At 33.0% G+C, this 12677-nt stretch overlaps 1 protein-coding gene across 1 annotated transcript in view; it reads left to right on the top strand.

The window, feature by feature from the left end:
* LOC143046551 (uncharacterized) overlaps positions 1 to 12677 on the top strand; it is a 126588-nt gene that overhangs the window by 14058 nt on the left and 99853 nt on the right. The window contains exons 7-16 of the mRNA XM_076219709.1: positions 224 to 372; positions 2144 to 2348; positions 4254 to 4408; positions 5385 to 5586; positions 5877 to 6055; positions 6993 to 7158; positions 8533 to 8727; positions 9105 to 9278; positions 10250 to 10432; positions 11113 to 11295. Of these exons, the coding sequence (XP_076075824.1) occupies positions 224 to 372; positions 2144 to 2348; positions 4254 to 4408; positions 5385 to 5586; positions 5877 to 6055; positions 6993 to 7158; positions 8533 to 8727; positions 9105 to 9278; positions 10250 to 10432; positions 11113 to 11295 (1791 nt within the window). The remainder of the gene's footprint in view (positions 1 to 223; positions 373 to 2143; positions 2349 to 4253; positions 4409 to 5384; positions 5587 to 5876; positions 6056 to 6992; positions 7159 to 8532; positions 8728 to 9104; positions 9279 to 10249; positions 10433 to 11112; positions 11296 to 12677) is intronic.

Consider the following 12677-nt stretch of genomic DNA (forward strand, 5'->3'; position numbering starts at 1 on the left):
CTTGGTCACTGATACATGATACGAGGTGTTATTTAGCGATTAGCTAAATCGAAGTTATTGTTCTTCGATAATAAGAACATATTTTCATTTTTGTTAGAGAAAGTAATATACTCATGTTGCCAAATGTTCTTTTGGTATTTTCTCAAATTCAAATGAAAGCAAAACTGCAAATTTCGTTAGTTTACATAATCAGGATATCACTATGTGTTCTTTGGATTTACAGCCAGTAGATGTCATCATGTGATTAATGCAGAATATGGACCAGAAGATGCAAAGCCTTCAGGTGTAATTGTCAGCACTGGCAACTACCAGAATTCTAAATCCTGTGGTTGGTCTATTGTAACAAATATTGGATCAATAATAAAAGTCCAGGTAAGAGAGTGAATTGATATTTATTTCAGATTCCTTATATTTTTATGCCCTATTTATGGGCATTATGTTGTCTAGTCTGTGCGTCCGTCTGTTCGTCAGTCTGTCCGTCCCGTTTCAGGTTAAAGTTTTTGGTCGAGGTAGTTTTTGATGAAGTTGAAGTCCAATCAACTCGAAACATAGCAAACAATTTCCCTATGATAATTATGATCTTTCTAATTTTAATGCAAAATTATAGATTTTCTCCCATTTTTACGATCCACTGAACATACAAACAATAGTGCGGATGGGACACATTCTTGTTTTGAAATATGAACCTAGTTATGGATTAATTTTTTTATGGCCCCGCAACAAAGTTGTCGGCTCCATATAGTTTTATCCTTGTCCGTAATTCCGTAATTCCGAAATTCCGAAATTCCGTAATTCCGAAATCCGGTCATTCCGTCATTCCGCAAAAAATCATTATACGGAGTTTTTTTTTAAACGCCTTCAGATATTGGGCTGATTTTTGGTATTTGAGTTAACCATGTTGAGTTATAGATTAAGTTTAAGTTTCGTTCCGCTCCGCTAATTTTTGCCGAAATTACGGACTTTGGACTTTGATAAATTGCTGATCATCACAGTTATACGGACTTTTTTTTCTAAACGCCTTCGGATATTAGGCTGATTTTAGGTATGTGAGTTAACCATGATGAGTTACAGATCAAGTTTCAGTTTCGTTCCGCTCCGCTAATTTTTGCCGAAATTACGGGCTATGGACTTTGATAAATTGTTGAAAATCACAGTTATACTGACTTTTTTCTAAACGCTTTCAGATATAGGGCTGATTTTTGGTATGTGAGTTACTCATGATGAGTTACATATCAAGTGTACGTTTTGTTTCGCTCCGCTAATTTTTGCCAAACGTCAGGGTTTACAACTTTGAAAATTGTTGAAAATCAGTTATACAGATTTTTTTTCTATACGCCTCCAGATCTTGAGCTGATTTTTGATATGTGAGACTACCATGATGTTTGTGTCCACATGTGTTATTGAAATTGCAGATTTTTCAACTTTTTGAGTCGGGGCCATTCGTGTCGCTTTGACACATCTAGTTTAAATCTCCAACTAACCACATACACATTATCTTGATAGAGAGAAAGCTTTTTTTTTTTAGAAACTCCCCTTTAAGGAGCAGCAAACTGGGTAGTAAAATACAGTTCAAAGTTTGCAAATGAAAGATAAACCTGAATTTTCCGAATTTGAGATACATTATTCGATGGGAACATGTAATTTGGTCACACAAATACATTGCCTTTATTTTGATTTAAACATTTTTTTGTGATAATAGTTACAATTTTGTTAACTTGCTTGAGTTAAGTCATGTAAGTAAATGATATTTCTATTTTTTATGTTATGTCTAAAAAGCTTTCAAAAACCGACTTTTTAAAGTTGATCTTTACATCGCAGAAAAACACCCCATTTCATATGAAGACAGCAATGTCTTGTTTACAACAAATTTATGCTCTTGTTAAGAGGATGACTTACTAGTGATATTATGTATCATCGCTCTTAGGAAATCTTACTGAATGATAATTTCCTTTCTCAGCGGAATCGAGTGATATGAAAAAATATCACTAAAAACTAAAGGAGCTGGTGCGCTGTCAATGAAATTAAACTAGCGATAAATATATTAACATTGGTCATCTCAACTCGATTGCTTTTCTCACTTTCGCCGTACCGATTCAAACGGAAAATCAATATCGATAATCTATGAATATCAAACCTTTCGCAGATAAAATCGTTTAACATTGAGAAAAATGCTGATGTTATGGAATTAAGGACTGGTGGAATAGAAGGAGAGATTTTCTTGGCCGAGTTGACAGGCACAGTTGATACTCAGCCAGTTTATTATTCCTCAGACAATGTGTTAAATATTAGACTGGTGACAGATAGCACAGTAATACACTCTGGAGGGTTCAGAATTCTCTGGACAACAGGTTTGTGAGTAAGACATAAGTAATATCTGTTAAAATCTCTTATTATAACAAAATTTAGTATTGAAATAGGAATGTGTCAAAGAGACAACAATCCTACCAAACAGCAGAAAAGATTCCACCAATGGGTCTTCAGCATAGTGAGAATAATGCAATATACGCATTACTGTATCATACCACTACAGTCAGGAAGCCATGCACAATAAAGTCATAGCCTATTCCATTATAAAAATCAAAGATTAAAAAGAGGTTTTAAAAGAAGATGAGACGAAAAAACTTGCAAGGCATCCTCGACCAAGCACAGCCGCAATTTGAAGAAATTTTAAAAAGTGTAATTGAGTTTTCTATCATTAATGAGTTTGTATGTAATAAAATAATTGTTTATGGGGAAAACAAATCTAAAAGTTCTGAGGAAAACAAACCAACTTATTAACAAAAATGGAAACCTCTAAATGTAGTTCTCTCAAGATTTCTTTCAGACACTCTAATTCGTCAGCTTACTTATATCATGGTATTTGTGAATCGTTCGTTCATACATCCGTGATATTCAACCCCCTCTGACCAACATTTGAATGAATCCATTTGAGTGTCAACTTAAATATAACATTTGGCATATCTGCAATCTTGTAATCATCTTATATCTCTAAATATACAACTTCCAAAGAAAAAAGACGACACAATAAATAAAAATATAATTTTTAAATTTCAAAACACTTTCTACTTGACTTTTCTACTCTTTACACAAGTATTCCACATTCCAAACTAAAAAAACAAATTGAAAGAGTTGGTATGACTTTGCTTCATAAAAAAGAATGGATACAAGTATCTTGTCTTAGGGAGGGATAAATCATACTTTGTAAAGAATCACTCTGATTCAAACAAAAAATTATCTGAAACCGATATTATCAAGATGCTTGATTTCTTGATTGACAACATATTTGTAACGTTCGGAGGACGTGTTTTTCAACAGACTGTCGGCATCCCAATGGGAACAAACTGTGCCCCTCTACTTGCCGACTTGTTTCTTTATTATTATGAGTCTGACTTCATGCAGGAACTTCTTAGGAAGAAAAATAAGAAGTTAGCAATATCCTTTAACTCTACTTTCCGCTATATAGATGACGTTTTTTCACTAAACAATTCAAAATTTGGTGACTATGTGGAACGCATCTATCCCATCGAATTGGAGATAAAGGATACTACAGATACAGTTAAGTCGGCTTCGTATCTTGACTTACATCTAGAAATTGACAATGAGGGTCGGTTGAAAACAAAACTTTACGACAAAAGAGATGATTTCAGCTTTCCAATTGTGAACTTTCCATTTCTAAGTAGCAACATTTCAGCAGCACCTGCATACGGAGTATATATCTCCCAATTGATACGATATTCCCGTGCTTGCATTTCCTAACATGATTTTCTCGATAGAGGGTTACTGCTCACAAGGAAGCTATTAAAACCAAGAGTTCCAAATGGTGAAGTTGAAATCATCCCTTCGTAAATTTTACGGACGCCATCACGAGTTGGTTGACCGTTATGGAATAACCGTTTCACAAATGATATCGGATATGTTCCTTACGTCGTAACTACAATCCCCTTCCCTTTCATGAATGTGACCTACCGAATTAGACTATTTACCGGATTTGTAATCACATAAGCAACACGACGGGTGCCACATGTGGAGCAGGATCTGCTTACCCTTCCGGAGCACCTGAGATCACCCCTAGTTTTTGGTGGGGTTCGTGTTGTTTATTCTTTAGTTTTCTATGTTGTGTCATGTGTTCTATTGTTTTTCGTTTTGTATTTTTCATTTTTAGCCATGGCGTTGTCAGTTTGTTTTAGATTTATGAGTTTGACTGTCCCTTTGGTATCTTTCGTCCCTCTTTTACAATGAATCAATATTTTCAGATGTTGCTGAAGTATTTAATGATGTTCAAATGTTGACAGCAACAAGTTCTGTCCACCATTTAAAATCTCCGCTTTATGATACTGGATACCTTCTGAAAGAGAAAGTGTTTGAATGGAAAATTACTGCCAGTACGAAAAATATCATTATGTTAGAGGTAAAATGTGTATTGATGGTTCATGTTACAGGGATATGAAATTTAATGAAGAAATATATTTTCTTTCTTGAAATGCAATTTTATGACGGAAACACTCATTCCATCATTGAGATATGCATATTCATTGGACCTTTGACTCAACTAGGACGATAAACCTGCATCACTTGATCATAAAGATAACTAATACATACACAAAACAAAATTGCTATTAATATCATATATATCCCCAAAAGAGACGTGGTTTTTGAAACAGCTGTATCTACAAAGTACAACCTTGAACACATTATAAACTATAATATTTAAACAAATGTTATCTATAATGGGACAACATACGGAATTAAATGAGATGTGCGTTGAAATCAAGAAAAAAATATTTGTTATTAGTATTTGACTTTTTACATTTTGTTTGAGCGGCACTGATTTGTCTTTTCATAGTGCGTTTATTGTACATAATTATTTAGGAAACGTTGATTATAGAAAGGGAAACGATATTTGGTAAATGAATAATAGACGTCACGGCAATTGTTAATATGATCCTATCTAAGGTTACGGGTTGACGGCCCATCCACCTTTTGACGTGGTTGGAGTGACTAGAATTTTCTGTAAGAAAAATTACCAGTTTCACCAACCTAAAGTATAACATGTATTCACATTCAATCATGAATAAGTAATGGTATTAATGCAAAACATTGCCAAAATAAGATAATTTATTCCTCAAAACAAAACAAAACAAAACAAATAAAACAAAATATCTAACAATTCTCTCTAAAAAAGAGCCCAGCAAAAAATAGTCGGCAAAAGATACATGTAGCAACATTGGCAATATGCAGTTTAAACGTGTAAGTGGTAAACGTATCTTTTTATATATTACCTTCTGTCATAATTAATGTTTTCCGTTTTACTTTCCTAACAAAAATTTATATTAGTTTACTGTAAACTCATTCTTGCTTTAAAAGCAGAATGTTGTTTTTTACAGTTTGAAAATCTGGACATAGGAACAGATGCGAAGTTGTACTTGTGGGATCAGGATGAAATCTCATTAACCCCAACCTTAGATGGTGTCAGTGCTTTCACATCAAAATATTACATTTCTAAATCCAAGTCCATAAGATTGATGTTGATTTCTGGAATAGGAGAGGCCCAATTTCCCAAAGGAGTATACATCAAATACTGGGAAGGTTTGCAAGATAAATTGTATTTCACATTAAAAAAACCTTGTGATCTATCCTTAATGGTTCTTTTGTATTTAAAATACACATGTATAAAGTGAAAATCCAAAATATTTTCAAAATCTAAAGTATATTTACTGCTATTGAACGGTTATCTTCAGTTAATAGTTTAAAAATTGATAAAATGTTATGAAATTAAAAAAAACCACCAAATCAATGTTATTCATAATTTAAGGTATCACCATGAGGATGATATTATATAAGTTTTATATAACAGCTAGTACTCTTGGATATTTTAGGTTGCAGTATACATGAAATGGCAACAGAGGGAACCATCCAGTCTCCAGGCTATATTGTAGGAGGTTACCCAGAAAATATTGAGTGCACATGGACTATACAACGACCAACATCAGAAACAAGGACAATGGCTCTCAGATTTAATAAGTTTGATATCCAGTCACAAGGAGATTACCTAAAGGTCAAGATTTATGTTTTTGAAAGCATTTAATCTTGGAATTCTAATAAATGAAAATGTTGAGTATTGTTAATGAGACATCAACACAATTTCCCATAAAATGTTAACGGGATTTGGCCTCAAGTCTTGACTGCAATAAGACAATAAGTGATGATGAGTTGATTAATCAGAAGCAAAAACAACTCATCACATGTGTTTAAATCCTAAATGTCTTACAGCGTTATTGCAGCTCAAACATTTTCATTGATTGAAAATTCGTAAAAACGTTTAATTTGTCTGTACACGTAATCCCGTAGCAGTGTAATCGAAAACATATCGTAAGCCAAATCAATAACGCTGTTGAGGGTCACTAAAGAGAAACCTAAATTGTGCAAAATTTTGCTGTAGACAAACTTGATTTTGGAATACAAATCTGAAAGATTTCAGATTAATGAGATTGTATATCAGCACCAGAGGGTTAAGTACTGATTTAATGATACCTTTTTTTGATAATTTTTATTTGTGTAAACGCAGATTTTAACATTTTAAAATCACTTAGAATTCTTTGTGACCTTTTTTTAAAAATTTATTTTAGAAATTATAGGTATTAAAAGAAGTTTCAACTATTAAAATCTCATAAAAAGATTAATTTCTAGTATAAAATAAAGATAATGAAGCGAAGTCACATGTAATGAAGATACATCAGTTAAGTTTTGTACCATTATGTGATCACATCATATTATATAGATCCGTTTTAATATAGTTAAAAATCGACAGCAGCGAAAAAAATATTTATAGCTCTATCTTGAAATTAATTTATAGCGGCGTCTGGGTTTGTAAGAATGAAATTAAAACGGAAAATGTATTTTGACGTTCAGTCAGATGAGTGAATTCAAGGACAACTATTTGACTTCTAGGAAACAAGTCATCAACAGCCTAATTATTATGTATTTTATTCCAGGTATACAATGACACAAGTGAAGCATTGCATACCGGTGACGGATTCACAGGGACTACTGATCTGACAAATAATTTTGAAGTTAGATCAACTAATGGATATATCAAACTGGTATTTACTACAAACTATGTTCTGACAGATAAAGGATTTGAAGCTGAATTTTCTTTAGGTACTTTGACATAGTATAAATGTTTTAAAGTGTTTCTTTAATTTTTTGACCTTGACAAACATAACATTTGAAACGATATATCAGCACAAATGCATGCACTCTGCTTTTATATTACAAATACACTTAAAGCTGACTGCTTTCTCAGATACTTATTTGAAGAAGATATATCGAAATGTTGGAAGGATAAACATTTATACAAACCTCATATATTTGCATTTATTTTTATAAATTAACATAGATAAATAACCAAATGTGAGAATGTGATTTTAAAATAATTCTAACTACTGTGATTACCAATCTAAGCAAACTACTGACACTATAACCTTTGTTATACGACGAGCTACTCTTTTCCCCGTTAACACACTGCTCAGATTCGCAGTCATAGTGTGATATTTGTTTCCTTTTCTTTCTTAATCTTTTGAAAAAAACAATACGCTAACGATTCTGAACTTTTTGATAATACACAGTCGGTATTCAATTAGGTAATAATATGCACCCCTACTGGCAGAATTTAAAGAACTGATAAACAACCTTCTCAAAGGCGAAAACGTGATGATTACAACTTTAACACTCGCCAACCCCCAATATTATTGGAGAATCATACCCCCTTCACACCTTCACAAACGTATGACGTGAGAATACATCAGTTGATACCACAATATCGTGCATTTTTAACCTTCTACCTATTGACTTAGTTGACAGAGTCGTCGTTCTCCTTGCATGCATATTTACTACAGCTAAAAGAGGAAACCACCGAAATCGACCCTTCATAATTTTAATCGTCAAACATGTACAGCCTCCCCCCCAAAATAAAAATTGATCGGACGATTTTGGAACAGAAAAGTAAATTCGAATAACACAGTGTCGTTACCCAATTTTTGAATTATCAGTTTTAACATCTAGTCAAAATCAAATCAAAATAGTTGATCATACATTTTTCTTTTTCATCGGCTCAATTTCATCAACATGATCAAGTTTAAAAAGCGTACAAATATCAATCATTCTTTTTAGAGAAGATTTTCCTGTTTTGTGCAGGTTTTGTACATGTTTAAGAGAGGCGAAAAATACAAAAGGGAAATTCAAACTCATAGATTAAAAACCAACTGACAACGCTATGGCTTAAAACAAAAAAAGACTGAAAGACAGAAATGAAAGTATACAGCACACAACATAGACAACTTAAGACTAAGCACCACAAACCCCACCAAAATCTGGGGGTGATCTTAGGTACTCCGGAAGGATAACCAGATCCTGCTCCACATGTGGCATCCGTCGTGTAATTTACATTCGCTTTACTGTCTACATAGACAGGGCACAGGTAACTTATGTATTTTTTCGTGTGATTGTAATCTTTTAGCTTATTTTGCTTTTTAGACTGCCAGAAGTTCGCTGTATCACCAGAAACTCATTTTATATCAAAATCAAAGTATAAAACAACTTTTGGGAATATTGTCGATTTTAGTTGTGATGAAGGTTACTCGTTTGTGAATGAAGGTCATTCTAACAACATTTCTATCAGATGTCAGAAGGGAGGAGAATGGAATAAACCAAGGATACCTAACTGCATTGGTAAGAAATTAATAAAAAGAAATAAGATTTATTAACTGATAGTTATCAATGATTTTTCAAAATAAATTTTTCGATCCGAAGCTCTTTACATGTATTACATATATCCGGTACCCCAAGATCAAAACATTTAAAAACCAAAGACATATAGAAACCTGATTATATGACAAAAAAGGTATGAATACTTGTAGTTTAATAAAACTTCTAAAGCAGTCTTGCCTGATAAGGTTAGAACTCTAGTTTCTTATCAAATTTAAAATGATTTACAGGAATTTATACACTACACTTTTATACAGTTTTCCTGTAGGTTTTGAATCAAGGATAGAACATTGACAACAAATCTGTTATCATTGATTGTAGCATAAATCAATATATTGTAGTTACATATTGTCCAATCCCCCCAGCAGTAGATAACGGATACATTGTTGAGTCATCTGGTGTCAAGGTTGGCAATAATGTTACATACAAATGTAATGATGGCTTTACTATGAACGGGGAACCAGTCATTAAATGTCTGCAGGACGGAAACTGGGAAGACGAACCAAAATGTACAGGTAAAATTTCATCAATAACTCGTTTGTGTTTTTTTTTTAACTCGGTTAAATATGTTTGGTACTTATTGCCATGTAATTAAAGTTCATATCCAAGACATTCCTATCACAAGAGATTATGGTACATTTTTTCAATATGTCAAGTGTATTGGGATATATAATTTAGGGATTCAGCAATATAATGTTGAGGCAATTTTGCAAAGTTTAGATTTTTTACCTTTCCACCAAATTCTTTGCTCCATCCTTTGAATAAGAAAATCACTTTCCTAAAACAAAATATGAGAAGGGGCCTGGTATTTTCAAGAGAAACACGCATCTAAATTTGGATCTGACCTTCTACCAATACGCGGCCACCATTAATAAGATGATTATTTTGCCATTTTTGGATGCGCATTTAAAATTTAGACAAGAAATAAGTATTTAATTGATTTGAAATTGTGCTATACATCATATATACAGTGAATTTAAAAACATCTTGGAGTTGATCTAGTTCATCTCAAGAAGGTAAGCCTTGAAGCATTCAAGTCTACCTGCATTGATGGCAGTAAATGGTAGGGCATTCTAGTCTCGTATCGTCCTTGGGTAAAAAGATTCCTTCCGCACTTCGGTCCTGCAAGATGGTACTTGGCATCCATTAGTGTTGATGTTTCTGGATAGTCTATCTGGTGGAATGAGAGTATAAGTGTTGTCAACTTTCACCATCCCGTTGGCAAGTTTATACATCATTGTAAGCCGACATGTCCTCCTTCGGTCTTCGAGGGGTTTCCATTCTAGCTGGTTAAGTATGTCACTAACAGATGATGTGTTATGATATCTATTAGTGACATATCTGGCTGCTCTCCTCTTTCCTCTGATTATAAAAAAACCCCTTGATGATGATTTCTATTTCCATGAAGTTGCAGTCTAATTGAAGTTCACTGCATTTAATTTGTTAATATGTTTTGAAACAATGATATATTTATTTATTTTATAAGCTTCTAGGTGTGTTTCTCTTTCAAAACCTATACATGGCACAATAAAAATACTGACTGGAGATGGGAGAGATTTTGCTTCTGTTGTCCAGTACGTTTGTGATCCTGGCTATGAAACGTATGGACATGTAACTACATATTGTCAGACTGGTGGAAAGTGGTCTCATGTTCCTCCTTCTTGTGAAAGTAAGTTCTCTTCTATTATGTCTATGGACAAAAATCTAATTAAAAATTATTGTGTATAAAATGCCTTTCTTCATCTTAAAATTTTTAGTCGATTCTTATTGCATCAAGCACATCTCACAGGTTAACTGTGTTACGTATGAATATAGAATTCCACGCATACATTGTACATATAATATAGGGAAATGAGGAAAAAGTTTTAAAGCCCCATAAACTAGTCTGAGTGAAATGATCTGTACGTAATTAACACACATCATTCTGAAGAATATCTCTCGAAGAAATAAATGCAGCAATATTGGTCAAATTGATATTTTCTCATGTATCAGTATTTTTTAAAACATAATGGTTTTTTGTTTCAACGACACAATTTGTTAATTAACAGCAGCTGTTGGTTTCTATTACTGCGACTAAAATATAGCTAAAACCGGTGACACTTTAAAAGAAAATGTTAATTATAGCTTATATCACGGTCGCAGTCATGGAGCTTATTATGTCTACATTTTTTTTACTGTGCAATGTTTTGTAAACTCTTGTTTGTTATTTAAATGCTTTCCCTTATCTTCTTAACTAGGTTGTCTGTTTAGCCTGCTTTTGAGTATTACTCATGTTTCTGGTCCACTTGGTATCTTTAAACATAATTTTTTTCAACATATTAAGTTTTAATATTTATCTTATGTTTTCAGGGATATGGTGTCCAATACCTAGAACACCAAACGGAAATTGGTACCCTCGAAATGCACAGAAATTTGAGGGGACAATAACTTTAACTTGTGACAGAGGATTTCACATTAATGGGACCAACACGCGAGTGATGGTTTTGAAGTGCGAGAGTGGTGGACACTTTTTACCAGATGTAACTTGTTTTAGTAAGTTATAGACCCGTTTTATGATATGTTCTCAGGATGAAACTTGATCTAACCTGTTGTTCCGCCATCTTTTTTGTAATAAGGCAAATATGCAGTTCTACTTTGTTTAGAATTTACTTTAAAAGGTCCATTTGAATGTAACGAGAAATGACAGACAATGAAAAAATTTAGGATTTTCTCCGATACGCTAAATATAATATGACACATTTTGACCATCTCAAATTTTAGGTAAGAACATTCAAGTTATAATTTACCGATTTGTTAAAATACATATTTCGTCATTCTCGATCTCTTCCGCTATCTTTTGAATACATGTTTGTGTTAATTTACAAGGTTTATTAACATGTGCATCTTGCCAATAAGTTCCACAAAATTAATTTTCACAAAGATTTAAGAGATAACTGTATTGTATTTGAAGCTTTAAGGACGTCCATCGGTAGTTTTACTGTCGCAAATTTAATTTACCTGGCGACGCGGAGCGGAGACAGGTAAACGGGTATTTGCGACAGTAAAACTACCGATGGACGTCCGCAAAGCTTCAAATACAATACAGTTATCTCTATTCTAATGCAAAACAAGTTCAAAATTAAATTTCAATCATTATTTCAGTGTAAAATCTTCATTAAAGAAAATTCCGCTAAAAGATGTTATCTTCTTTGGTCCCTACACTAGGTGACGTCATAGGTATGTTTCCGGCGTCAAACATAAACATTGGGCGTTTTCTGGCTTTTGTGCCGCTTCAGAATGTAATAAAATTTTATATAAGAGAAGATTTTTAGGCGCATCAAGTGAGTTTTTTGTTTATTATTGTAGAAATAACATGTCCATACATTCCGAAATTCAAAATGTCGGCTTCCTTAGTTACAGACAAGGAGATAGAGAATTTTACGCTTGCTGTCATCCAATCAGAACAATTGTTACAAAATAATGGCATTAGAATACTTGACTAACAGCAGAACAGTAAAACATCAGATTAATTTTTGTCGTCCAAAGATCAGCTGTGCTTTCATTTTGTATAAAAATATATTTTATTAAAAAGAAATTCTTAACTTTCTCCGTGGTATAAATTAAATGTTCATGTTAAAAAAAATTTCAACTTGGTTATTGAAGTATGGTTGTAATATATCTATAAAAAGTATTTTAATTTTCCTCACATTACTCACTTCGAAAGAAGTATAGCACTTATCTGAATTTAAGCTTCTGTCAGTCAACAGTACAAAGTAAGCTGCTTATATATCCTCTTCATCCTAAGTGGGACATAAGTCAACAGAACCTATAAGATGAAATATCTCTCTTTTGATAAAAGGATGATAACCTTGATTGTTTACATGCCCTCAACATGTTAAAATACAAACGTAGAAAAAATCAAAAGGATATTAAAA

Source organism: Mytilus galloprovincialis, chromosome 9, assembly GCF_965363235.1.
Source record: "Mytilus galloprovincialis chromosome 9, xbMytGall1.hap1.1, whole genome shotgun sequence".
NCBI classification, from domain to species: domain Eukaryota; kingdom Metazoa; phylum Mollusca; class Bivalvia; order Mytilida; family Mytilidae; genus Mytilus; species Mytilus galloprovincialis.